The 26514-nt window shown below is 42.7% G+C and overlaps 1 protein-coding gene across 1 annotated transcript in view; it reads right to left on the reverse strand.

Annotated features, from left to right (window-relative positions):
- Positions 1-26514, reverse strand: part of mgarpa (mitochondria localized glutamic acid rich protein a) — a 38586-nt gene that overhangs the window by 8751 nt on the left and 3321 nt on the right. The window contains exons 2-4 of the mRNA XM_043674100.2: positions 20340-20443; positions 18430-18535; positions 4711-4923 (exon numbers count right to left, since the gene is read on the reverse strand). Of these exons, the coding sequence (XP_043530035.1) occupies positions 4711-4923; positions 18430-18535; positions 20340-20443 (423 nt within the window). The remainder of the gene's footprint in view (positions 1-4710; positions 4924-18429; positions 18536-20339; positions 20444-26514) is intronic.

Here is a 26514-nt window from a genome sequence, read left to right on the forward strand (position 1 = left end):
ATGTACTTGGAAAGGCAAGGACTGATTCAGGATAGTCAACATGGCTTTGTGCGTGGGAAGTCATGTCTCACAAACTTGATTGAGTTTTTTGAAGAAGTAACAAAGAGGATCGATGAGGACAGAGTGGTAGATGTGATCTATATGGACTTTAGTAAGGCATTCGACGAGGTTAGATCTCACAGAATACAGGGAGAACTAGCCATTTGGATACAGAACTGGCTCAAAGGTAGAAGACAGAGGGTGGTGGTGGAGGGTTGTTTTTCAGACTGGAGGCATGTGACCAGTGGAGTGCCACAAGGTTCGGTGCTGGGTCCTCTACTTTTTGTTATATATATAAATGATTTGGATGGGAGCATAAGAGGTACAGTTAGTAAGTTTGCAGATGCCACCAAAATTGGAGGTGTAGTGGACAGCGAAGAAGGTTACCTTAGATTATGACAGGATCTTGATCAGATGGGCCAATGGGCTGAGAAGTGGCAGATGGAGTTTAATTCCGATAAATGCAAGGTGCTGCATTTTGGGAAAGCAAATCTTAGCACGACTTGACCACTTAATGGTAAGGTCCTAGGGAATGTTGCTGAACAGAGAGACCTTGGAGTGTAGGTTCATAGCTCCTTGAAAGTGGAGTTGCAGATAGATAGGATAGTGAAGAAGGCATTTGGTATACTTTCCTTTATTAGTCAATGTATTGAGTACAGTAGTTAGGAGGTCATGTTGCGGCGGTACAGGACATTGGTTAGGCCACTGCTGGAATATTGCATGCAATTCTGGTCTCCTTCCTATCGGAAAGATGTTGTGAAACTTGAAAGGGTTCAGAAAAGATTTACAAGGATGTTGCCAGGGTTGGAGGATTTGAGCTATGGGGAGAGACTGAACAGGCTGGGGCTGTTTTCCCTGGAGCGTCGGAGGCTGAGGGGTGACCTTATAGAGGTTTACAAAATTATGAGGGGCATAGATAGGATAAATGGATAAAATCTTTTCCCTGGGGTCGGAGAGTCCAGAACTAGAGGGCATAGGCTTAGGGTGAGAGGGAAAAGACATAAAAGGGACTTAAGGGGCAACCTTTTCATGCAGTGGGTGGTACATGTATGGAATGAGCTGCCAGAGGATGTGGTGGAGGCTGGTACAATTGCAACATTTAAAAGGCATCTGGATGGGTCTATGAATAGGAAGGGTTTGGAGGGATATGGGCCGGGTGCTGGCAGGTGGCACTAGATTGAGTTGGGATATCTGGTCGGTATGGACGGGTTGGACTGAAGGGTCTGTTTCCGTGCTGTACATCTCTATGACTCTAAGTAAGAAGCAGGTTCGACCAAGGAAAGCCAATGGATGTTACCTTCTTGGACTTCAAGAAGGCCTTTGAGTAGGTGCTGCACAGACAGTTATTGAGTAAGATAGGAGCCCATGGTGTTGGAGGAAAGTTACTAGCATGGATAAAAGCTTGGCTGTCTGGCAGAAGGCAGAGAGTGGGTATAAAAGGGTCCTTCTCGGGAATGGCAGCCAGTGACTAGTGGAGTCTGCAAGGGTCAATGTTGTGACCATAACTTTGCACTTTATACATTAATGATCTAGATGAAGGAAGTGAGGGAATTCTGGCTAAGTTTGCAGATGATACAAGATAGGTGTAGGGACAGATAGTATTGAGGAGGTGAGGAGGCTACAGATGGATTTAGACAGGTTAGGAGAGTGGGCAAAGAAATGTCAGATTGAATATGACATGGGAAAGTGTGAGGTCATGCATTCTGGTACGAAGAATAGAGACGGTGACTATCTTCTAAATGAGAAGAAAATTCAGCAGGTTATCCTGCAGGCTGAGTCAGTAGTTAGAAAGGCAAATACAATGTTGGCACTTATTTTGAAAGGACTAGAATATAAAAGCAGGGATGTATTTTTGAGGATTTATAAGGCTCTGGTCAGACCACATTCAGAACATTGTGAGCACTTTTGAGGCCCATACCTCAGGAATGATGTACTGGCCTTGGAGCAGATCTAGAGGAGGTTCATGAGAATGATCCCCGGAATGAAAGATTTAACATATGAGGAAAGTTTGAGGACTTTGGGTCTATACTTGATGGAGTTTAGAAGGATTGGGGGAATCTAACTGAAAATGATAGAATATGAAAGGCCTGGATACAGTGGACATTGGGAAGATATTTCCATTAGCAGAAGAGATTGGGACCTGAGGGCACAGCCTTAGAGTAAAGTGAAGACCCTTAAGAATGGAGATGAGGAGCAACTTCTTCATCCAGAGAGTGGTGAATCTATGGAATTCATTGCCACAGAAGGTTGTGGAGGCCAGGTCATTAAGTATATTTAAGACAGAGGTAGATAGGTCCTTGATTGTTAAGGTAATCGTAGGTTACAGGGAGAAGGTGGGAGAATGGGTTTGAGAAACTTATCAGCCATGATTGAATGGTGGAGCAGACTTGATGTGCTGCATGGCCTAACTGCTACTCCAATGTCTTATGGTCTTGGTGTCACAACCAGATTAGCCATGATCTTTTGAAATGGCCGAACAGGCTCAGGACCAAGGAGCCTACTCCTGCTCCTAATTCATATGTTTGTGTGTTTACATTCATGCAATTATCATTACACACAGAGGCACAGAGCTAATTATTATTGTACGAAGAGAAGGAAATGTTTTTAAATCTGTGAACAACAGACCCTGTTCCATCTTTATCACCATATACAGTATAATTGATCATTACAAAACATTCTTATTCTGTTTAATGCACCCGTAATACAAATCATTGTAATTCCCGTAACTTGTTTATTCTGTACATATACTGAGAATTGAGACCAGGGAAATGTCATCAAGGCAATGTAGTTGCATTTGAAATTAGATTATAACCATGTCGGATTTGAATGCAGCCTTTCTCAATTGCTTTTGGTCATTTAAGGAAAGCATTTCATGGAATATTTGTTTGAAAGATTACGTAAATGAATTGTAGAGTCCTAGGGACTGCAAACAGGACACAACATATGTAAGGAATGGGCTCAATTAGGAGCCTGCTCTCCTCCTTCTTACATTCCTAATCTTTCTAAATAGAACAGATAGACCACACACTAGCCCATAATTTCAAATTTGTGGTGTTTATTTATTAATATCAGACTGTAATGTGCTGTGCATCTGCCATTTGCTAGATGTAGGCGAAAGTGAGGACTGTAGATGCTGGAAATCAGAGTCAAGATTAGAGTGGTGGCTGGAAAACCCAAGCAGGTCAGGCAGCATCGGAGGAGCAGGAAATCAGGAATTCCTGATGAAGGGTTTTTGCCCAAAACATCGATCTTCCTGCTCGTCGGATGCTGCCTGACCTGTTGTGCTTTTCCAGCATCACTCTAATCTTGACATTTGGTAGATGTGGGATGGAAATGTGTTGCTGGAGAAGCGCAGCAGGTCAGGCAGCATCTAGGGAACAGGAGAATCGACGTTTCGGGCATTAGCCCTTCTTCAGGAATGAGGAAAGTTTGTCCAGCAGGCTAAGATAAAAGATAGGGTAGATGTGCCCTAGCGCACATTTAGGTTTTTACTTTTATGCAAGACAATTGTTGAAAGTTCAAACTGGCAACATTGTAGCAAGGGAAGTATGATATCTGGGGCTGGTGTGAACAGCGCAAGCCGGTGAGTAGCCCCTTCATCAATCAAATTGAAAGATTGTGAAAATAACTGCACTGGGAATGGAAGTGGCAAATGAAGAATTTAATGTTAAATCTGGAATAGAAAGGTAACTAAAAGGAAGAAAGATTGTATTAAAAGAGAAGAAAAGACAGAAAGGAAAAGATTTTTTAGTTTTATATTTTAATTCTTTTTAAATTTCTGACAATTAAAACCTATGTGTAGATTCTATGTGTAGGAGTTAATTGATGTACAGTAATAAATAGCTGAGGAAGATTAAGATTTCATTTACTGTAGTGAACATATTTCATGTCTACTAGTCAAATAAAGCAACTTCACAGCATTCGATGCAATTCAATAATGAGGCACACAGCAAAATGTCATTTTTACAAAGCTATTCAAGAGAGTAATGCACCTTGAATACCATCTTTTAGACTGTTGAGTATACCTCAAAGTGTTCAGTGTGTTGTTGCTCGTGTTTAATGCCAAAGATTATTAATCTGTCCAAGTAATTTAGTTTGTATATAAGTCGCCATCACTGAAAAAAAACACTAGCCAGGGAAACGTCATAGTATTCAAGAGAAGATAACTTATTGTTCTTCCATTGTCAGCCTACTATAGCTGTGTTTCACAAAACTGTTTAAAAATAATTCACATTCCTTGTCACACAATTGTAGAAAATTATCAAATAGTTGCTTTAAATAATTTATACTATTATTCCAAACATGGACATATTTTTCCACATTTAGATCACAAAAATATACACGTTAGTTTAAAAATAATTTTCAAAATAAAGCGCTAATACCATTATGATACATCCTGGTTGTTAATTAATCAGTTTGACTTATGAATATTTTCCTATATTTCTTTTAATTATTGATATATACACTAATTCTTTGGTTAGATTTATTTAGGACATCGTATTATTTTTGTTAGAAGTGAAAAATATGGAAAACAAATTGCATTAGCTTATGTTATAGGTAAATTGTGCCTGCATAGGCTGACAAAAGAGAACACCCGTCTACTGAGCAAATGATGAGACAATGATATAGTTCTATTGAAATATATGATTTCTGGCTGGAAAGGTTTTTAACCTTTGACTGAAGCAGGCGGGGTCAGAACTTCCATCAGTGCCTCTTCCGCAGCAACCTCGCCTTCCAATGGACTCTCACTGGGTTCTACAACCAATGCAGGATTTTCAGCTTGCTCAATACTTGCAGCTACAGGGATTTTGACCTCTTCTGTTGCTGACTCCGAGGCCTCTTCGCTAGTTGCAACAACGTCAGGAGACTGGACTTCATCCGATTCTAACAACAGATCAACATTGCCGTGTCAAAATATATCCAGGCTCTGTATTAACTACATTTAAAGAGGAACTTTGCCCCAGTCAGACTGATGCAGTGCTGTTTACAGAATCCACAGTGAAATTCATCTGCTTTTCAAATAATCTGGGTACTGCTCTGGTCACTATGATCTGTTACTATGACATATGACCAGATTCAAAATTGAACTCTCAATCTGTACCGCATTAGTAATCCTCAGGCAAAGCTGTAGCTGCTCTCAGCTCTACTAGATCAAAAATACGGAATGAATCAGTCAATCAATCTAATTCCCCATCTTCCCTACCCCACCAATCAATCAATACTCAGTTAATCTTACCAAGAATGGACTTTGTGTGTGTACTGGGGAGAGAACAAGTAAGGTCATGACCACAATGAGCCATGATGTGCATTATATCATAAGAGATTATCATGATTAATGCTCAGCCTACACTCACTCAAGCAGAATGACTACTCGGACAAGGTGTCACAGGTCAGCAAGTGTCAATTGAGCCATGGTGTAACAAGACACAGCTTGTGGAGAAAGCAAGGACAGCAATTTGGAGGAAAGGAGGGAAATTCTGTAATACTCAAAGTAATTGTCAAAGTTGAGACTTAAGATAATTGCAACACTAAGATCCTGGTGAATGCAATGCTAAAAATCCCCATGACAAACAGCACTGCATCTCCAGGCATACATTAGTGGGTCACTTTAAGTTTATTCATATGATGACTGGGGTGAAGTCTTCCATTTAAGTCAAAAATACAAAAGTAAATCACTTACAAGCCTCCATACCAAATTAATCTGCCATGCTATAGGCATGCAATTCATTAAAGAAAAATATGACAATTATTAGCCTAAACTCAGAACTCAAAAAGAACAAAACACTGAAAGAAAGACAACACTGACAACAGTAATTCCCCTCTTTATAAAATGTCTCTCGGAGTTAAATGAGGAGTATCATGATAACAGTCATGGTACAAAGACTCTGCATTATATGGTCTCTCCAATTATGTGGGAGCCATATGCTTGGTTGTCCATCAGACAGAGTTATAGGAAGGGATTACTGCATAAGAGATAGTAGCAGATGAATCAACGTAAAAACAAGTGGCATAGAAAATATGTTTAGCATTCAAAAAGGCTAACTAAACAAATGCAGTAATTGTGAAAGATGTGCTTCTAATTTCTTACTCACTGCCACAAACACAAAATTTCATTTAATGGTTGGACAGGTCAAACTCTACTTCTGTTAAAGATTAATAACTTATTTTTGTTGCATTGTTGGCAGTAAGTAAGCACTCATTCAGAAAAATAAAAATCCCAATGGGACTCAAACACCAACATAAGAGGACTACCCCGGTATCCAATTATACATCGCCATTTGGACTGACGAATTCTTGGCATTTTACTCTGTAAAGTGTACATAAAAGATTAAAGAAATTCTGGAAAGGAAATCACAGTTCCACATTTATTATTAGCTATTGTTCTCCTGTTAAATTAAAAACTGAAATAGGCACATTTTGTTGCAATGGTTAAGATCGATGATGAAAAGATTAGATAGCTACTATCTAACATAAACACAGAGACAAGAAAATATAGACAAGAGGGAAGAACAAGAAGGATTTACTCTCAAACTGCACAGACTTGCTCAAACAAAATCAAAGTAGAGATTATATCAATCTCGGAGTCACATACTAGCATAGAGGAAGGGAAGGGAGGGAAGAAATAATATATAAGATTAAATTTCTCAGCAGAGAAGAACAAAGAAATTTACTGCTGAGTTTCCTTTTCAAATACTTTAAATATAGTTTCTATCTTTGTTGATCCTGTTTGGAGCTAGGTTCCTTAAATTTGAGGTAGTCTTTCCATCAGGTTTCATCTCGATGTCAGGAAGCCATCAGTAGCTTCATTAATTGATATCTCAGGCATGAAAGATTCTTATTTACACAATGTGGAATAAAGTTATTAATAGAGTATTCCAGAGGAACCATTACTTTTCATAGGCATTCTGGGACTCTTGGGTTTGGGTATGTTTTGTGCGTATATCAAGTTTATACACGTGTGCACTTATGTATGTTTTGTATGAAAATGAATGTGAATGGCAAAACTCAATGCATAGATTTTCTTTTGTCAAATTTGATTTTCAAAATGTTATGATCCCAAGTAGTCCACAATCCTCTGATGGAATTGAGAAAATATTAGGGCAAGAAGGCAGAACATTCAAAGTGGCACTCATGCTGGGTTTTCACCTCCTTCTAGAAATTACTTTTGTTCTGTAGAGAATTGGCCTTTTGTTTTGAGGAGAAAGAATTGGGGCAGGGGTTAATCTGACAACAGGCAAAGAGGAAGGTTTGGAGAAATAGTCTCATGCATCAGAATTCCCACCGAACCCATCTCAAGTCTTCCAATGCACTTTGAGAGAGTCAAGAATTTACTGCTGCCAGAAATGTAGCTGCTTTAACAAGAATAATCTTACTGGAAGTCATTTATTTTTAGCATTTCACCCCAGGCTCACTGGAACTGGTGGATTCCTATTATTTATCACTTTCCATCCTCCCCAATTTTGCCTGCACAAAAGCCATTTCCAACTTTTCCCAGTTGTGATGAAAGGTTATGACCTGAAACAGTAACTGTACTTCTCATTCCCCAGATATTTCTGAATGTTTCAAGCATTTTCTGTTTTTATTTCAGATTTTCAGCATCCAACGTATTTTGCTTTTCAATGAATTGTTATGTTTACTGGGAATGGGACAAATGGTGCATTGTGATTGGCAATGCTACCATTAATCTGTCATTTAGATAAAAATATATTTCTTAGGGTGCTCAAGTTCCAGTTTTGGTGTGAATGTTACAAGTCGTACGTTTGTTGGGTGCTTCCTACATTTTTACACTTTTCTTTTCAAGAAGCATTCTAGGCTCACACTAATTTGGGCTACAGTTCCTTCATAATGGAAGCTAAGCTATTAGCACATCCAAATATTATATTATATACTGTGCAAGCCACTGTCTGGGTTATCTTAAACACATGTACCTAGCTGTATATTACTTAGAACATCTCAAAATACCCATTAATTAACACAAGCCAATTTAGAATGGCGAATAGTTAGATGCAGCTTTTAGTTGTTCATGGACTTTGTTCTTAAGCAAAGTTTGAAAATGTGATTTAACATTGTTTCATGCAACGAGTTACAGAATCACAGAACTGTCTGCATCACCTCTCAGAATGAAAAATTCTTCCCACAACCCTGTACATTAATAACTGTAAGCAATAAGATGTAGTAATTTGTACTAAATGTACTCACCATTTTTCTCTGTAAACAAAAACAAGCCAAGGGAAAGAAAAGAAATTTGTTAATGAAAGGCAAATCATTTTAATGTTTTTAGTTAAAGGGGTATGAATTTCATGGTAAATTATTTCATGGAGCAGAGATCACTTTCAAGTGGAGGAAGGGACCATTTACCATTATACAAGTGATTTGCACTAATTTGTGCTTTATTAATTTACATCATCTTTATTTTCATTCTCTGAATGGCTTGGTTTGTAAAATGAAGTAGAAGCAGTCTAATATAACTTTCTTCTAAGAAAAGGGGGAGGCCTTGAAGGGTTAAACTGAATCTTAAATGTTACTTCAGTCCTTCAAATAAATATCATTAATCGCAATGTAAGCAGTCACTTTAATACAGTAATCATGAGCACCCTCGATATTTGACACTGCATATGGAAACACCAATTTACATGAGGCTTGAATGGATTTCTGGGATCTATCTAAAACCACTGTTCATAATTACAACATAATCGGTGCAGCCTCATCATTAACCTCTCTAGATGATATTGTAACTACTACTTAACTCTTTAAAAACAGGAGCACAGGCTTTCCCAATCTCAGATTCTTACTGTTCCAGTTCATGTGATAATTCTGTCCATAATCTACTCACTAATATGTGATAATACTTTGAAGAGAAATTATGTGCAAATAAATACGTTAACAGAATGCAAGGGTGAATGATGCATTACTTAAATGCTTGCATGACTCTATTTTAATGTAGCAAAGCCTTTATTATCCATAAGCTGCTGGAATTTTCAGGAGCCAAAGACTTCCCTGAGACATGGAGCCATAGAGATGTACAGCATGGAAACAGACCCTTCGGTCCAACTTGTCCATGCTGATCAGATACATAAATTAATCTAACCGCATTTACCAGCACTTGGCTCCTATCCCTCTAAACCCTTTCTGTACATATACCCACTCGGGTGCTTTTTAAATGTTGTAACTGCACAAGTCTCCACCACTGCCTCTAGCAGAGCAACATACATGCACCACCCTTTGCGCCCCTTAGATCCCTTTTAAATCTTTCCCCTCTCACCTTAAATCCATGCCCTCTAGTTCTGCACTCCCCTACCCTAGGGAAAGGACCTTGTCTAGTTACCCTATCCATGCTCCTCATGATTCGATAAACCTCTGCAAGGTCACCCCTCAGCCTCTGACGCTCCAGGGAAAACAGCCCCAGCCTATTCTGCCTCTCCTTATAGCTCAAACCTTCCAACACTGACACATCTGCTCATTGCACAACTGCAAGGACCAGAGCAGCATTCATTAAAATCTGAGTCTTAACCTCCGTGGGTGCAGGCCAGTCTCAATTTCACTGACATATATCATCCTCACAATAGAAGATTAGGTGATGTTATTTGAATTGAACTTTCATTCCTGTAATGAGGAACTACACAATGTCTAACAGCAACATTTGGAAACTTTTGATTATCTGTCAACTTGTTTTGTTTGAATAGCGCGTGAGAAGATTCCTATCTTGAATCACAATATTTTGACAATATGCACTGTCCACTCTCTAAGTGTTAAATAGATCCCATGGATTTGAGAAAAAAAATTCTCAGAAAAACATCCAGGAGCTTTTACTCAGGACAACACAAAGCATTGAAAGTATCATTGGTGTTAATGGGTATTTTAAAATAATAATTATTCATATGTGATGTTGGCATCACTGGCAAGACCAGCATTTATTGCCCATTCCTAGCTGCCCTTCAGAAAATAATAATGAATTCCCCTTTGAATCTCTGCAGTCCATTTGCAGTCCATTGACTCACAAAGCCATAAGGGAGGGAATTCCATCATTGTGATCCAGAGGCACTGAAGGAATAGCCGCATATTTCCAAATCACGATGGTAATCAGCTGTGAGAGGAATTTTCAGGTAACAATGTTCCCGTGTGTCTGCTGCCATTTTCCTTTGAAATGTAGTGATAGTGTTTGGAAGGTGTTGTCTGAGGAGCTTTGGTGAATTTCTGAAGCACATCTTGTAGATGATGCCACTCAGCATTGGCGGTGGAAGGAGAGGATGCTTATGGATGTGACGCCAGTCATCTAAATTATCCTGGATGGTGTCAAGCTCCTTGAGCATTGTTGGAGATAAGTGGAGAGTATTCCATCACATTCCTGACTTGTGCCTTGTAAATGGTGGACTGGCTTTGAGGAGCCAAGAGGTGAGTTACTGCAAAACTCCTAGCCTTTGGCTTGTTCTTGTATACATGACTTAAATGGCGAGTCCAGATCAGTTTCTGGTCAATGGTAATGCCCAGAGTGTGGGTGATTCAGTGATCATAATGCTATTTCATGACAAGTGCAATGTTTAGATTCCTTTTTATTGGAGATGTCCATTGCCCAGCACTTCTGTAGTGCAAATATTACTTGCCACTTGTCAGCCCAAACCTAGATACTGTCTAGGTTTTGCTGCATTTGGACATGGACTGTTTCAGTACCTGAAGAGTTGTGAATATTGTGTAATCTTCAGTGAACATCCTCACTTTGACCTTATGATAAACGGAAGGTCATTGATGAAGTAGCTGAAGATAGTTGGGTTTAGGTCACTATCCTGAGGAACTGCTGCAGAGATGTCCTGGAGCTGAGATGACTGACTTCCAACAACTACAACTATCATTCTTTGTGTCAGGTAGAACTCCACCCATCAGGGAAGATTCCCTCATCATTCCCATTGACATGTTTTTTGCTAGGGCATTTTGGTGTCACACTCAGTCACATACAGACTTGATGTCAAGGGAGGTACAATTCCAAGCAATGTAATTTTACCTGTTTTCTCCTCAGCAAGAGTTTGATGAATATTTCTAAATTCTTATTTAATGGTGTGATTTAAATTTCAAGGCAGATCAACACTCCTTAAACTGACTGAATTCTTCTAACCCTCCTAGCAGCACCAGAATGTGCCTTTACCAAATGGTCAGGATATCACCAAACAGCACAAACAGTGAACCACATGTAATAATTTTTGATGCTAACTTGTGGTTTGCATTTAAATACAGTGGGGATTACATTTATTTACATTACTCCATAAATATAATTTCCAAATTACCCAAGAGAAATATGATAGGAGCTATTTTTGATTTCGCTGGCTTTTAGAAGTCAGCAGATACCTACAGAATGAAGGTGGCAGGTTCTTTTGACTTCATTTCATATCAATAATTTAAATTTCTATCAGCTTGAATTCTCAAAGGGCACTGTACAAATCCAGCTGCCAATCCATCATGTTGATTTTGCACAGTTACCAAATTTTATCTCGACATATGTTCATCTGTCAGTTCCACAGAACCAACCTGGTACTTCATAGTCTCCCTCTCTTTCTGTCATTTTTGACAAAACAAAACCTTCAAAATATTTTTTTCAAAGTATGATAAAGGTTTAGATGGAAAGTGGAGGAAATATAGACATCAGGTTTCAGTTCAAAAGTAGGGGGCAAATTTTTAAAGTGTGAAGAGAAAGCTTAAAAGAAAACTAAGGGACAAGTTTTGCATATGGAGGGCAGTCCATACATGGAATGAATTGCCAGATCCTGGTACAGTTGCAAGATTTAAAAGAAATTTGGATCGTTCCATATATAGGAAAGGTTTAGAGGGCCAAATTCAGGAAAGTGGGATTAGCTTAGAGTGGGAAACTTGGTCGGCGTGGTCAAGTTGGACCAATGTGTCTCTTTCCATGCTGTTTGACTCTATGACTCTGTGAAAGTGATTTTTTATCACCCCCTCACTCTTCGAAATTCTAGTAGAATTATGTCCAGCCTGTCCTCTTAAGTCAATCCACTTATTACAGATATCAGTTTAGTAAAGCTCATTTAGAACCATCTGCAATGCATTTACACCCCTTCTTTAGAAAGAAATGCCACCACTCTTGTAGTACAGTGGTAGTGTCCCTACCCCTGGACTTGGAGGCCTGGCTTCAAGTCCCACCTGCTCTGGAGGTGTGTAATAACATCACTGAAGAGGTTGATTAGGAAAAATAGGTTAATACAATATTTAAGGAGGAACACCAGGACTCTCTTGTGGTGCAGTGATAGTGTTCCTACCTCTGAGATAAGAGGTCCAGGTTCAAGTCACACCTTTTCCAAAAATGTGGCGTAATATCACTGAACAGGTTGATTAAAACCTCTAAAACAGGAATACCTACATGCTAACTCATGCACAAGAACACCTAAATCCCTCTGAACTTCAGAATTCTGCAGTCATTTTCAGTTTAAATAATACTTGCTTTTTCATGCCAAAGCTCATATTTTCCCACATTATACTTGACCAACCAGATATTTGCCCATTCACTTAATCTATCTATATCCACTTTCAACATCCTTATGTCTTATTCACAACATACTTTCCTACCCAGCTTGTTGGCTGCAGATGTAGCTACATGCCTTCACTCCCAACATCCAAATCATTGATGTAAATTGTGAAAAGCTGAGGCCCCAGCACAGATCCCTGTAGGATTGTGGCAGTCAGATTTAGGCAGTCCATCACAAAAGACCATTTACGCATTTTGTCCTTCAAATCTCCCCAGTCCTCCACTTCCTCCTCCATGTATCTGACCTCCATTTGGGACCTTACTTTAAAAGGGATCTCAATGAGTGGAGGTGAGTAGCTGTCACAAGGAAAACTATCTTTTCTCATTCTTCTTGACCTGTCTACGATGTTCCATTCATTAGATCACACCACACTCCTACTCTTCTCCACCTTGGCCATCCCACGTTTTATTGTTCCTACATTGCTGACTACGTCATCAACTGCTGAGATCTTAAACTCTGGAATTTCTTGAATATATCTCTCCTCTTCTCTCTCTTCTAAGATGGTCCTTAAAACTGTTCTCTTTTGACTCCGCATTTCATAGAGTCATAGAGATGTACAGTATGGAAACAGACCCTTCGGTCCAACCCGTCCATGCCGACCAGATATCCCAACCCAACCTAGTCCCATCTGCCAGCACCCAGCCCATATCCCTCCAAACCCTTCTTCTTCATATACCCATCCAAATGCCTCTTAAATGTTGCAATTGTACCAGCATCCACCACATCCTCTGGCAGCTCATTCCATACACATACCACCCTCTGCATGAAAAGGTTGCACCTTAGTCTCTTTTATATCTTTCCCCTCTCACCCTAAACCTATGTCCTCTAGTTCTGGACTCCCTGACCACAGGGAAAGGACTTTGTCCATTTATCCTATCCATGCCCCTCATAATTTTGTAAACCTCTATAAGGTCACCCCTCAGCCTCCGACGCTCCAGGGAAAACAGCCCCAGCCTGTTCAGCCTCTCCCTGTAGCTCAGATCCTCCAACTCTGGCAACATCCTTGTCAATCTTTTCTGAACCCTTTCAAGTTTCACAACATCTTTCCGGTCGGAAGGAGACCAGAATTGCACACAATATTCCAACAGTGGCCTAACCAATGTCCTGTACAGTCGCAACATGACCTCCCAACTCCTATACTCAATACTCTGACCAATAAAGGAAAGCATTCCAAACGCCTTCTTCACTATCCTATCTACCTGCGACTCCACTTTCAAGGAGCTATGAACCTGCACTCCAAGGTCTCTCTGTTCAGCAACACTCCCTAGGACCTTACCATTAAATGTATAAGTCCTGCTAAGATTTGCTTTCCCAAAATGCAGCCCCTCGCATTTATCGGAATTAAACTCCATCTGCCACCTCTCAGCCCATTGGCCCATCTGGTCCAGATCCTGTTGTAATCTGAGGTAACCCTCTTCGCTGTCCACTACACCTCCAATTTTGGTCTCATCTGCAAACTTACTAACTCTATCTCTTATGCTCACATCCAAATCATTTATGTAAATGACAAAAAGTACAGGGCCCAGCACCGATCCTTGTGGCACTCCACTGGTCACAGGCCTCCAGTCTGAAAAATAACCCTCCACCACCACTCTCTGTCTTCTACCTTTGAGCCAGTTCTGTATCCAAATGGTTAGTTCTCCCTGTATTCCATGAGATCTAATCTTGCTAATCAGTCTCCCATGGGGAACCTTGCCAAACGCCTTACTGAAGTCCATACAGATCACATCTACTGCCCTGCCCTCATCAATCTTCTTTGTTACTTCCTCAAAAAACTCAATCAAGTTTGTGAGACATGATTTCCCAAGTACAAAGCTATGTTGACTATCCCGAATCAGTCCTTGCCTTTCCAAATACATGTACATCCTGTCCCTCAGGATTCCCTCCAACAACTTGCCCACCACCGAGGTCAGGCTCACCGGTCTATAGTTCCCTGGCTTGTCTTTACTGCCCTTCTTAAACAGTGGCATCACGTTTGCCAACCTCCAGTCTTCCGGCACCTCACCTGTGACTATCGATGATACAAATATCTCAGCAAGAGGCCCAGCAATCACTTCTCTAGCTTCCCACAGAATTCTCGGATACACCTGATCAGGTCCTGAGATTTATCCACTTTTAAATGTTTCAAGACATCCAGCACTTCCTCCTCTGTAATCTGGACATTTTGCAAGATGTCACCATCTATTTCCCTACAGTCTATATCTTCCATATCCTTTTCCACAGTAAAGACTGATGCAAAATACTCATTTAGTATCGCCCTCATTTTCTGTGGCTCTACACAAAGGCTACCTTGCTGATCTTTGAGGGGCCCTATTCTCTCCCTAGTTACCCTTTTGTCCTTAATATATTTGTAAAAACCCTTTGAATTCTCCTTAATTCTATTTGCCAAAGCTATCTCATGTCCCCGTTTTGCCCTCCTGATTTCCCTCTTAAGTTTACTCCTACTTTCTTTATACTCTTCTAAGGATTCACTTGATCTATCCTGTCTATACCTGACATATGCTTCCTTCTTTTTTTTAACCAAACCCTCAATTTCTTTATTCATCCAGCATTCCCTATACCTACCAGCCTTCCCTTTCACCCTGATAGGAATACACTTTCTCTGGATTCTTGTTATCTCACTTCTGAAGGCTTCCCATTTTCCAGCCGTCCCTTTACCTGCGAACATCTGCCTCCAATCAGCTTTCGAAAGTTCTTGCCTAATACCATCAAAATTGGCCTTTCTCCAATTTAGAACTTCAACTTTTAGATCTGGTCTATCCTTTTCCATCACTATTTTAAAACAAATAGAATTATGGTCGCTGGCCCCAAACTGCTCCCCCACTGACACCTCAGTCACCTGCCCTGCCTTATTTCCCAAGAGTAGGTCAAGTTTTGCACCTTCTCTAGTAGGTACATCCACATACCGAATCAGAAAATTGTCTTGTACACACTTAAGAAATTCCTCTCCATCTAAACCTTTAACACTATGGCAGTCCCAGTCGATGTTTGGAAAGTTTAAATCCCCTACCATAACCACCCTATTATTCTTACAGATAGCTGAGATCTCCTTATAAGTTTGTTTCTCAATTTCCCTCTGACTATTGGGGGGTCTATAATACAATCCCAATAAGGTGATCATCCCTTTCTTATTTCTCAGTTCCACCCAAATAACTTCCCTGGATGTATTTCTGGGAATATCCTCCGTCAGCACAGCTGTAATGCTATCCCTTTTGAAAAATGCCACACCTCCTCCTCTTTTGCCTCCCTTTCTATCCTTCCTGTAGCATTTGTATCCTGGAACATTCAGCTGTCAGTCTTTCCCATCCCTGAGCCATGTTTCCGTAATTGCTACGATATCCCAGTCCCATGTTCCTAACCATGCCCTGAGTTCATCTGCCTTCTCTGTTAGGCCCCTTGCATTGAAATAAATGCAGTTTAATTTATTAGTCCTACCTTGTCCCTGCCTGCCCTGACTGTTTGACTCACTTCTGTTCTCAGCTGTACCCATCTCAGATTGATCGCTTTCCTCACTGTCTCCCTGGGACCTTACTAGTTTAAATCCTCCCAAGCAGTTCTAGCAAATTTCCCTGCCAGTATATTAGTTCCCTTCCAATTTAGGTGCAATCTGTCCTTCTTGTACAGGTCACTTCTACCCCAACAGAGATTCCAATGATCCAAAAATGTGAATCCTTCTCCCATACACCAGCTCCTCAGCCATCTGCATTCATCTGCTCTATCCTCCTATTCCTGCCCTCACTAGCTCGTAGCACTGGGAGTAATCCAGATATTACTACCCTTGAGGACCTGCTTTTTAAATTTCTGCCTAACTCTCTGTAATCTCCCTTCAGAGTCTCAACCATTTCCCTTCCAGTGTCGTTGGTTCCAATGTGGACAATGACCTCCTGCTGGCCCCTCTCACCCATGAGAACATTCTGCACCCTCTCTGAGACATCCTTGATCCTGGCACCAGGGAAACAACACACCATTCGGCTTTTTCTCTGCTGGCCACAGAAACGTCTGTCTGTACCTCTGACTACAGAATCCCCTAACACAATTGATCTCTTGGAAGCTGACATACCCCTCGTTGCATTAGAGCCAGTATCAATACCAGAAACTTGGCTGTTTGTGCTACGTTCCTCTGAGAATCCATCACCCCCTACATTTTCCAAAACAGCATACCTGTTTGAAATGGGTATATCCACAAAAGACTCCTGCCCTAGGTGCCTACCTCTCTCACCCTTCCTGGAGTTAACCCATCTAAGTGACTGTATCTGAGACTTTCCCCCCTTTCTATAACTGCCATCCATCACATACTGTTGCTGTTGCAAATTCCTCATCGCTTCTATCTGTCTCTCCAACCGATCCACTCGATCTGATAAGATTCGCATCCAACAGCATTTATGGAAGATATAATCCACAGTAACCCTTAAACTCTCTTCAAACTCCCACGTCTGACAAGAAGTACATATCACTGCAAAGGCCATTTTTGCTCCTTCACAATCTACCGACCTAGAAAATAACACCTCTACAAACTTACTCCTCTACAAACACTGTCCTCGGTTAAATTAATAGCTATGGCTTATATTTTAAGTTTAATCAAGAGACTTATTTCCAAAAACATATAATCAAGAAAGAATCCACTATACTCACTACTGCAGCCTTTCTCTTGGACAGACTTAAAACAACAATTAACTTATCTGATTCTGTGCTGTGAACTTCGCCCAACAGTTCCTCCAAGATTAGTTGTGAATTGCACTGTTTGTTAATTTTCCCAGATGCACTCCGATGTCCCAGCAACACACAAATTCAAACAGCAATGGCAGTAACTGTGCAGGTTCTGTCTCTCTCTCTCTTCTCTGTTATCCATAGAGTCCCCACAGGGTGGGGGAAACAGGCCCTTTAGCCCAACCAATCCACACTGACCCTCCGAAGAGTAACCACCAGACCCATTTCCCTACCCTATTACTCTACATTTACCCCTGACTAATTTACCTAACCTGCACATCTTTGGACTGTGGTAGGAAACCAGAGCACCTGGAGGATACCTACGCAGACACAGAGAAAATGTGCAAATTCTACAAAGATAGATGCCGAGGCAGGAGTCGAACCTGGTTCCCTGGCATTGTGAGTCAGCAGTGCCCTTATGACATCCCTTAACGTGATACAGTGTCAAATTGTGTTTGATAACACTTGTGTCGAGTACCTTGGGATGTTCTACTATGTTAGAGACTGAACACAAACATAAGTTGCTTTTTTTTATAGATGGAAAAGTAGTTTGTCACCCTACAGCAGTGTTCTAGGAGCTAAGACTGAATTTCTCTTTACCTGCCTCTTTCTGGTGTAAGTATTACCCTGACTCAGAGTACTTAGGTCCTTAATCTATTGTAAGGGCAATCTATGAGCATAACAGCTTTCTCATTTCCTTTCTTTCTTTCCTTTGTATAGGCTACAGCTGAAGAGAAACCTAATCTCACATGCAATTCTTTGAAGTTTTACTTTTTGTAAACAAAACATTAGATCATTCATGTTTAATCTGACACTATATCTTCCACTCTGCAGGCACCCTACCTCTATTCCTGATGAAGGGCTTTTGCCCGAAACATCGATTTTCCTGCTCCTCGGATGCTGCCTGATCTGCTGTGCTTTTCCAGCACCACTCTAATCTAGACTCTGGTTTCCAGCATCTGCAGTCCTTGCTTTTACCTATATCTTAGACCTGTCATACCAACCAAATGTGTAAGTAACACTAAATTGCTCCAATCCCCATGTGCCAAGTAATAGATACAATTACTGACAACAAACTGAAGTTGTGACCAGTGCACCAAGTACATAAAGACCTGAAGAGGTCGAGGATTCTGAAAATAAGAAAGTAACTTACGCTTTGGTTGCCATTCCTTTGCTGTCCATTCACCCTTTGGGCGTCCCATTATCTCCGCAACTCTCTCATTGTACCTGGCTTTGTCCTTGTGGAGAACTTTATATGTCTACATTAACATAAGACAATATTAAATAAATATTTTGAAATGCATTAACATATCATTCTAATGGAAGTCATTTATTTCCGTCCTCTTTGGGTGCTCTCAGCCCATACCACCACACCCTGCTGGGAGACCAGAAAGTTAATCTGCAAGTGGGTCCTTTCTAGCATTTCTCTGTAACAAAGGCTCAGTGGTTAGCATTGCTGCCTCACAGTGCCAGGGACCCAGGTTCAATTCCCGCCTCGGGCAACTATCTGTGTGGAGTTTGTACATTCTCTCTGAGTCTGCGTAGGTTTTCTCCGGGTGCTCCAGTTTCCTCCCATGGTCCAAACATTGTGCAGGTGAGGTGAATTGGCCATGCTAAATTGCCCATAGTGTTAGGTGCATACGTCAGGGATAAATGTAGGGAAATGAGTCAGGGTGGTGTGGACTTCAGAGGGTTGGTGTGGACTTGTTGGGCCAAAGGGCTTATTCCCACACTGTAGGGAATCTAAACTGCCTATTTGGACATTTCAGAGTGTGTTTCAAGTCAATAATCTCTAAATTTCTCTTTCAATTGGGAGCAATACACCATCGCTCTACACCCAAAGAACAATGCAGCGTTTGGTGCACAGAGAATCTTGTTTGTGAATCCATAATGCTACACATGCTCAAAGTCACCAATTCAGCAGAGACTTGGATCATAATAGACAAGTGAACTACGCAACAAGATGAAATGCTTAAACTCTACAAGAGATAGTGATGAGTGGATGGACTAAAGGCATCAAGGACACTCCTATGGTCACCAGAGCATATTGCTCATGAGAGGTGAATGGACAGCCCAGGATGGCATATTGTACAAAGGAAACAGAGGCATTATTCCAAAGCAGTTTAAAGGAAAGATGCTAAAGTACATTGATACAAGTAACCAAGAAGTCAAGTCTGAGAAGGACTAAAGAAGAAGCCCACTTGCTCAACATAAGCAATAAGATCAAGGACCACATCAGTCAGTGCTGTGCTTGTCATGTGTATCAAGCTAAGCAAGTTAAACAGCAATGATGACAGATGACATCCAGGACGAAGCTGTGAGTAGACGACTTCAATCTCGCAGGAACTGATTATCTTGTCAACTTGGGCCCTACTACTGAACACATTCATTCATGATTTACATTCACATGTCTCAAGGTTTGCGTATTACTGCAGTTTTTTTTCTCTGTCTTCAGAGAGATTTAACGTGGGATACACTTTGAAACAATCTCTCCTCAACAGTGGTACAAGCACAGCTACTCGTCCTTTTTCTGCCTTGTTAATTAAATCTGTTACAAACTTGTAGATTTGCCACTGAGTAGAAAGTTCTTTTTATTACACCTTCCATTTCCACCAGCCCTGGTTCAGTAACATTTGCAGCCATTGTGCCCTACCTACTGACTTCACTGTAGGCTGCTTTTTAGTTCCTTTTCAGTGGTTTTTAGCAGAATTCAGCAACTCTGAGCACTTCTGTGTTCATCTTTTAATAGTTGTACTTCTCGACAGTGCTTGAACAGTCAATCTCAGCTCCACTTGGGCACCAAACAATGAACTCACAGGGCAACAGTCTGGCTTTTAACATGTCTTTAGTGAAATGGCTGTTAAGGTGGGTACCTGCAGTCAATAGTTCTTGGTAGAGGTCACATGACTTCAGCGAGTCAGGAGGCACATTAGATCAATAATGCATTTCTATCCTAAACACACAACTTGCAGCTCAGGAAGAAGGATGACCTCATGTTAAAAGTAGAAAACCATACTCTTATAGGTCATTTATATGGAAATATAGTTAATGAAACAGTCTTACATAAACACTTGATCCTGCAATCACAGCACCGACCATTAGTGTGTACAGCATGCTCTCACTTGATGATCCTGGAGGACCATGAGAAGACATCTGGCGAATGGATGCTGCAAAGGAATGCAAAGTCATCAGTGTAAGAACCAGATACAGCTGAATTTAGACCTCATCATTGATGTCAAAGTGATGGGACAATTTGGCTAAAAATGATCAAAAATCACAAACGCTGGCATTTCTATATTAGATTTGTGGGCGGCATGGTGGCACAGTGGTTAGCACTGCTGCTTCACAGCTCCAGAGACCAGGGTTCAATTCCCACCTTGGGCGACTGTCTGTGTGGAGTTTGCATATTCTCCCCGTGTCTGCGTGGGTTTCCTCCGGGTGCTCCGGTTTCCTCCCACAGTCCAAAAGATGTGCAGGTTAGGTGAATTGGCCATGCTAAATTGCCCGTAGTGTTAGGTGTAGGGGAATGGGTCTGGGTGGGTTGCTCTTCGTAGGGTCGGTGTGGACTTGTTGGGCCGAAGGGCCTGTTTCCACACTGTAAGTAATCTAATCTAATCTAATTAGATGACTTACAGTGTGGAAACAGGCCCTTTGGCCCAACAGGTCCACACCAACCCTCCGAAGAGCAACCCACCCAGACCCATTCCCCTACATTTACCCCTTCACCTTACACTATGGGGAATGTAGCATGGCCAATTCACCTAACCTGCACATCTTTGGACTGTGGGAGGAAACCGGAGCACCTGGAGGAAACACACGCAGACATGGGGAGAATGTGCAAATTCCACACAGACAGTTGCCTGAGGCGGGAATTGAACCTGGGTCTCTGGTGCTGTGAGGCAGCAGTGCTAACCACTGTGTCACCATGCCGCCCACTACCACTGTGCCGCCCACTCTATATGTATATTCCCAACATGTATATCAGATATTGTTTGTTATTATATATTTAACAGAGATTCATAATGCATGGTCTTCATTACCTGAACACTGACCATGCATAGTTTTATAACAGAACTGCAGGCTGAGGTCCTCGGCCAGAAACAGAGTAGATAGCCCTGTTGTCAAACAGCCACCATCAGATTAGTGGAGCAGCAGGCTGGATCAGAATAATTGCATTATGACTGCATCCAAGGTGACAGGTATTTACCAGAAAAAGTGCCAGCCATGGTCAGCACCAACTGCACAGTGACTGAGTGATAAGCTTTGCAGTTTCAGTCGTTACCATTAGATGCAACATCTCCTAAGCTATATATGCTGTGATGACAGCCTGCGGTGTGAAAAACTCCACAAAGTCACACAAATGCATGCTCCTCCAGAACAATTAAGTCTTGTTGTACAGAGCCTGATGCCCAAATGCAACACAAAGAATTGTTAGCTATGTCATCAGTTTGAAAACATCTCGTCATGGAGAAATGGAGAATTAAAGTCACCTTCACTGCCTCTGGCAATGCCATCCTTGGTTTGCTCTGCAGTGCGAATGGCAGCTGTTCACCCCATAGTGAATTGTTGTAGCTGAATGCATGGTTTCTGGCAGCCCTGAGGTGAATCAGGCCAATTCAGAGAGCCCTTCAGCCTATCTTACAGCTTCTATAAGCAGCTTGTCTTCTTTGTTGTCTCTGTACCCTCTCCATCTGATGCTGCAGCCCAAGGGTGACTGCAACGAAAGGCCTGTTGATTGGGAGTAAGTCATGTGGTCAGGGTCTTACAGTTGGAATCAATGTCTTCCTCACATTCAGTTCCACTTCATGTAGATCACACCAATTGAAATCAACTCCTCCAAACACGTAGCATTTCCACAAACTCAGCAAGACCCAGAAGCTGGAACAGCCACAGATACTCAAATGATGAGAAGTGACTTTGAGCTACAAATATCTCTTAACTTCTGATAGTCAAACTCCTGATATTCAGGGTGAGCAGATTGATGAACTGTGGAGAACAGCCTGACCAGAAATAGGAATAAATAGGACTGGCAGTGGGAAAGCAAGAGGCTAACAGTGGGAATTTGAGAGAATAGATGCAGGAAAGAACAAGTATGGTAGCAGGGATAAATGGGTCTGGCAATGGAAAACAGTGAGGGCGGCAGCAGGAATGCAAGAGACCGGCTAGTGGTGAGTGTGAGACTGGCACCAGGAAAGCATAAAACTAGCAGCAGGAAAGAGAGTGTCTAGCAGCAGGAAAGATAGGATCTAGCAGCAGGAATGAGAGGGTCTAGTAGGAGGAAAGAGAGGGTCTAGCAGCAGGAAAGAGAGGGTCTAGCAGCAGGAAAGAGGATCTAGCAGCAGGAAGGTGAGGGTCTAGTAGGAGGAAGGTGAGGGTCTGGCAGCAGGAAAGAGAGGGTCTAGCAGCAGGAAAGAGAGGGTCTAGCAGCAGGAAAGAGAGGGTCTAGCAGCAGGAAGGTGAGGGTCTAGTAGGAGGAAAGAGAGAGTCTAGTAGGAGGAAAGAGAGGGTCTAGCAGCAGGAAAGAGGATCTAGCAGCAGGAAGGTGAGGGTCTAGTAGGAGGAAAGAGAGGGTCTAGCAGCAGAAAAGAGAGGGTCTGGCAGCAGGAAAGAGAGGGTCTAGCAGCAGGAAAGAGAGGATCTAGCAGCAGGAAGGTGAGGGTCTAGTAGGAGGAAAGAGAGGGTCTAGCAGCAGAAAAGAGAGGGTCTGGCAGCAGGAAAGAGAGGGTCTAGCATCAGGAAAGAGAGGATCTAGCAGCAGGAAAGAGAGGATCTAGTAGGAGGAAAGAGAGGATCTAGCAGCAGGAAAGAGAGGGTCGGGCAGCAGGAAAGAGAGGGTCTAGCAGCAGGATAGAGAGGGTCCAGCAGCAGGAAAGAGGATCTAGCAGCAGGAAGGTGGGGGTCTAGTAGGAGGAAAGAGAGAGTCTAGTAGGAGGAAAGATAGGGTCTAGCAGCAGGAAAGAGAGGGTCTAGCAGCAGGAAAGAGGATCTAGCAGCAGGAAGGTGAGGGTCTAGCATCAGGAAAGAGTGGATCTAGCAGCAGGAAAGAGAGGGTCTATCATCAGGAAAGAGAGGGTCTAGCAGCAGGAAAGAGAGGGTCTAGCAGCAGGAGAGAGTCTAGCTGCAGGAAAGAGAGGGTCTAGTAGGAGGAAAGAGAGGGTCTGGCAGCAGGAAAGAGAGGATCTAGTAGGAGGAAAGAGAGGGTCTAGCAGAGGAAAGAGAGGGTCTAGTAGGAGGAAAGAGAGGGTCTAGCAGCAGGAAAGAGGATCTAGCAGCAGGAAGGTGAGGGTCTAGTAGGAGGAAGGTGAGGGTCTGGCAGCAGGAAAGAGAGGGTCTAGCAGCAGGAAAGAGAGGGTCTAGCAGCAGGAAAGAGGATCTAGCAGCAGGAAGGTGAGGGTCTAGTAGGAGAAAAACGAGAGTCTAGTAGGAGGAAAGAGAGGGTCTAGCAGCAGGAAAGAGAGGATCTAGCAGCAGGAAGGTGAGGGTCTAGTAGGAGGAAAGAGAGGGTTTAGCATCAGGAAAGAGAGATCTAGCAGCAGGAAAGAGAGGATCTAGTAGGAGGAAAGAGAGGGTTTAGCAGTAGGAAAGAGAGGATCTAGTAGGAGGAAAGAGAGGATCTAGCAGCAGGAAAGTGAAGGTCGGGCAGCAGGAAAGAGAGGGTCTAGCAGCAGGAAAGAGAGGGTCTAGCAGCAGGAAAGAGAGGATCTAGCAGCAGGAAAGAGGATCTAGCAGCAGGAAGGTGAGGGTCTAGTAGGAGGAAAGAGAGGGTCTAGGAGGAGGAAAGATAGGGTCTAGCAGCAGGAAAGAGAGGGTCTAGCAGCAGGAAAGAGAGGATCTAGCAGCAGGAAAGTGAGGGTCTAGCAGCAGGAGAGTGGATCTAGCAGCAGGAAAGAGAGGGTCTATCAGCAGGAAAGAGAGGGTCTAGCAGCAGGAAAGAGAGGGTCTAGCAGCAGGAGAGAGTCTAGCTGCAGGAAAGAGAGGGTCTAGTAGCAGAAAAGAGAGGTCTAGTAGCAGGAAAGAGGATCTAGCAGCAGGAAGGTGAGGGTCTAGTAGGAGGAAAGAGAGGGTCTAGCAGCAGAAAAGAGAGGGTCTAGCAGCAGGAAAGAGAGTGTCTAGTAGGAGAAAAGAGAGTGTCTAGTAGGAGGAAAGAGAGGGTCTAGCAGCAGGAAAGAGAGGGTCTGGCAGCAGGAAAGAGAGGGTTTAGCAGCAGGAAAGAGAGGATCTAGTAGGAGGAAAGAGAGGGTCTAGCAGCAGGAAAGAGAGGAGGTAAAAACAATGACTGCAGATGCTGGAAACCAGATTCTGGATCAGTGGTGCTGGAAAAGCACAGCAATTCAGGCAGCATCCGACGAGCAGCAAAATCGACGTTTCGGGCAAAAGCCCTTCATCAGGAATAAAGGCAGAGAGCCTGAAGCGTGGAGAGATAAGCTAGAGGAGGGTGGGGGTGGGGAGAAAGTAGCATGGAGTTCAATAGGTGAGTGGGGGAGGAGATGAAGGTGATAGGTCAGGGAGGAGAGGGTGGAGTGGATAGGTGGAAAAGGAGATAGGCAGGTCGGACAAGTCCGGACAAGTCATGGGGACAGTGCTGAGCTGGAAGTTTGAAACTAGGAAGAGGTGGGGGAAGGGGAAATGAGGAAACTGTTGAAGTCCACATTGATGCCCTGGGGTTGAAGTGTTCCGATGCGGAAGATGAGGCGTTCTTACTCCAGGCGTCTGGTGAGGGAGCGGTGGTGAAGGAGGCCCAGGACTTCCATGTCCTCAGCAGAGTGGGAGGGGGAGTTGAAATGTTGGGCCACGGGGCGGTGTGGTTGATTGGTGCGGGTGTCCCGGAGATGTTCCCTAAGGCGCTCTGCGAGGAGGCGTCCAGTCTCCCCAATGTAGAGGAGACCGCATCGGGAGCAACGGATACAATAAATGATATTAGTGGATGTGCAGGTAAAACTTTGATGGATGTGGAAGGCTCCTTTAGGGCCTTGGATAGAGGTGAGGGAGGAGGTATGGGCACAGGTTTTACAGTTCCTGCGGTGGCAGGGGAAAGTGCCAGGATGGGAGGGTGGGTCGTAGGGGGGCGTGGACCTGACCAGGTAATCACGGAGGGAACGGTCTTTGCGGAAGGCGGAAAGGGGTGGGGAGGGAAATATATCCCTGGTGGTGGGGTCTTTTTGGAGGTGGCGGAAATGTCGGCAGATGATTTGGTTTATGCGGAGGTTTGTAGGGTGGAAGGTGAGCACCAGGGGTGTTCTGTCCTTGGAGGGGTGGGGTCTGAGGGCGGAGGTGCGGGATGTGGACGAGATGCGTTGGAGGGCATCTTTAACCACGTGGGAGGGGAAATTGAGGTCTCTAAAGAAGGAGGCCATCTGGTGTGTGCTGCTCGTTGGATGCTGCCTGAATTGCTGTGCTCTTCCAGCACCACTGATCCAGAAAAGAGAGGTTCTAGTAGGAGGAAAGAGAGGGTCTGGCAGCAGGAAAGAGAGGATCTAGTAGGAGGAAAGAGAGGGTCTAGCAGAGGAAAGAGAGGGTCTAGTAGGAGGAAAGAGAGGGTCTAGCAGCAGGAAAGAGAGGGTTTAGTAGGAGGAAAGAGAGGGTCTAGCAGCAGGAAAGAGAAGGTCTAGCAGCAGGAATGCATAAAACCGACAGTGGGAAAGTACAAAGAGACCAGAAGCAGTAAAAGCTTGGAGCTGAACGTAAAAAATCAGGTGTTTAAAAATGTTAACACTTTTAATGAGTAAAACAAATGCTAAATTATTCAACCGTTGTTTTTATTTTTACAAAAGCTATATTTGCACTAATAAGGTGTATGAATAATGAGTAAGGATTATCAGCAGTAGTGAGATTTATTGATATTGAGGTTTAATATTATTATTGGTAAAGCTGTTTGCTATTGGTAAGCTGGACTGGCATTAATAGGGTTTACTATAGTAATTGGGTTTCAATTAATAAATAGCATACCGGCAGGGTGGCCGCAATCTCCAGAGTCCACATCCTGTGCAATGTGGCTAATCTGGGCTGCTCCCATGTCCTGGATAACCATCTGTGCAGCAAGTGTCATCACTTTGAGCTTTGGGTTTCATATCTTGAGCAGCAGCTGGCTTCACAGCAGTGCTTCTGTGAGGCTGAATGCTCTGTATATAGCACATTTATAAATGTAGTCACCTTGGGATTTAAGACCCCATACAGTGAGAGATGGAATGTGTGACCACTGGAAGTCAAATAAAAACTGACAGATATTACAGGAGCTCAC

This window comes from Chiloscyllium plagiosum, unplaced genomic scaffold (assembly GCF_037043375.1).
Source record: "Chiloscyllium plagiosum isolate Xiang-an unplaced genomic scaffold, Cpla_swu_hap1 HiC_scaffold_36, whole genome shotgun sequence".
Lineage (NCBI taxonomy): Eukaryota > Metazoa > Chordata > Chondrichthyes > Orectolobiformes > Hemiscylliidae > Chiloscyllium > Chiloscyllium plagiosum.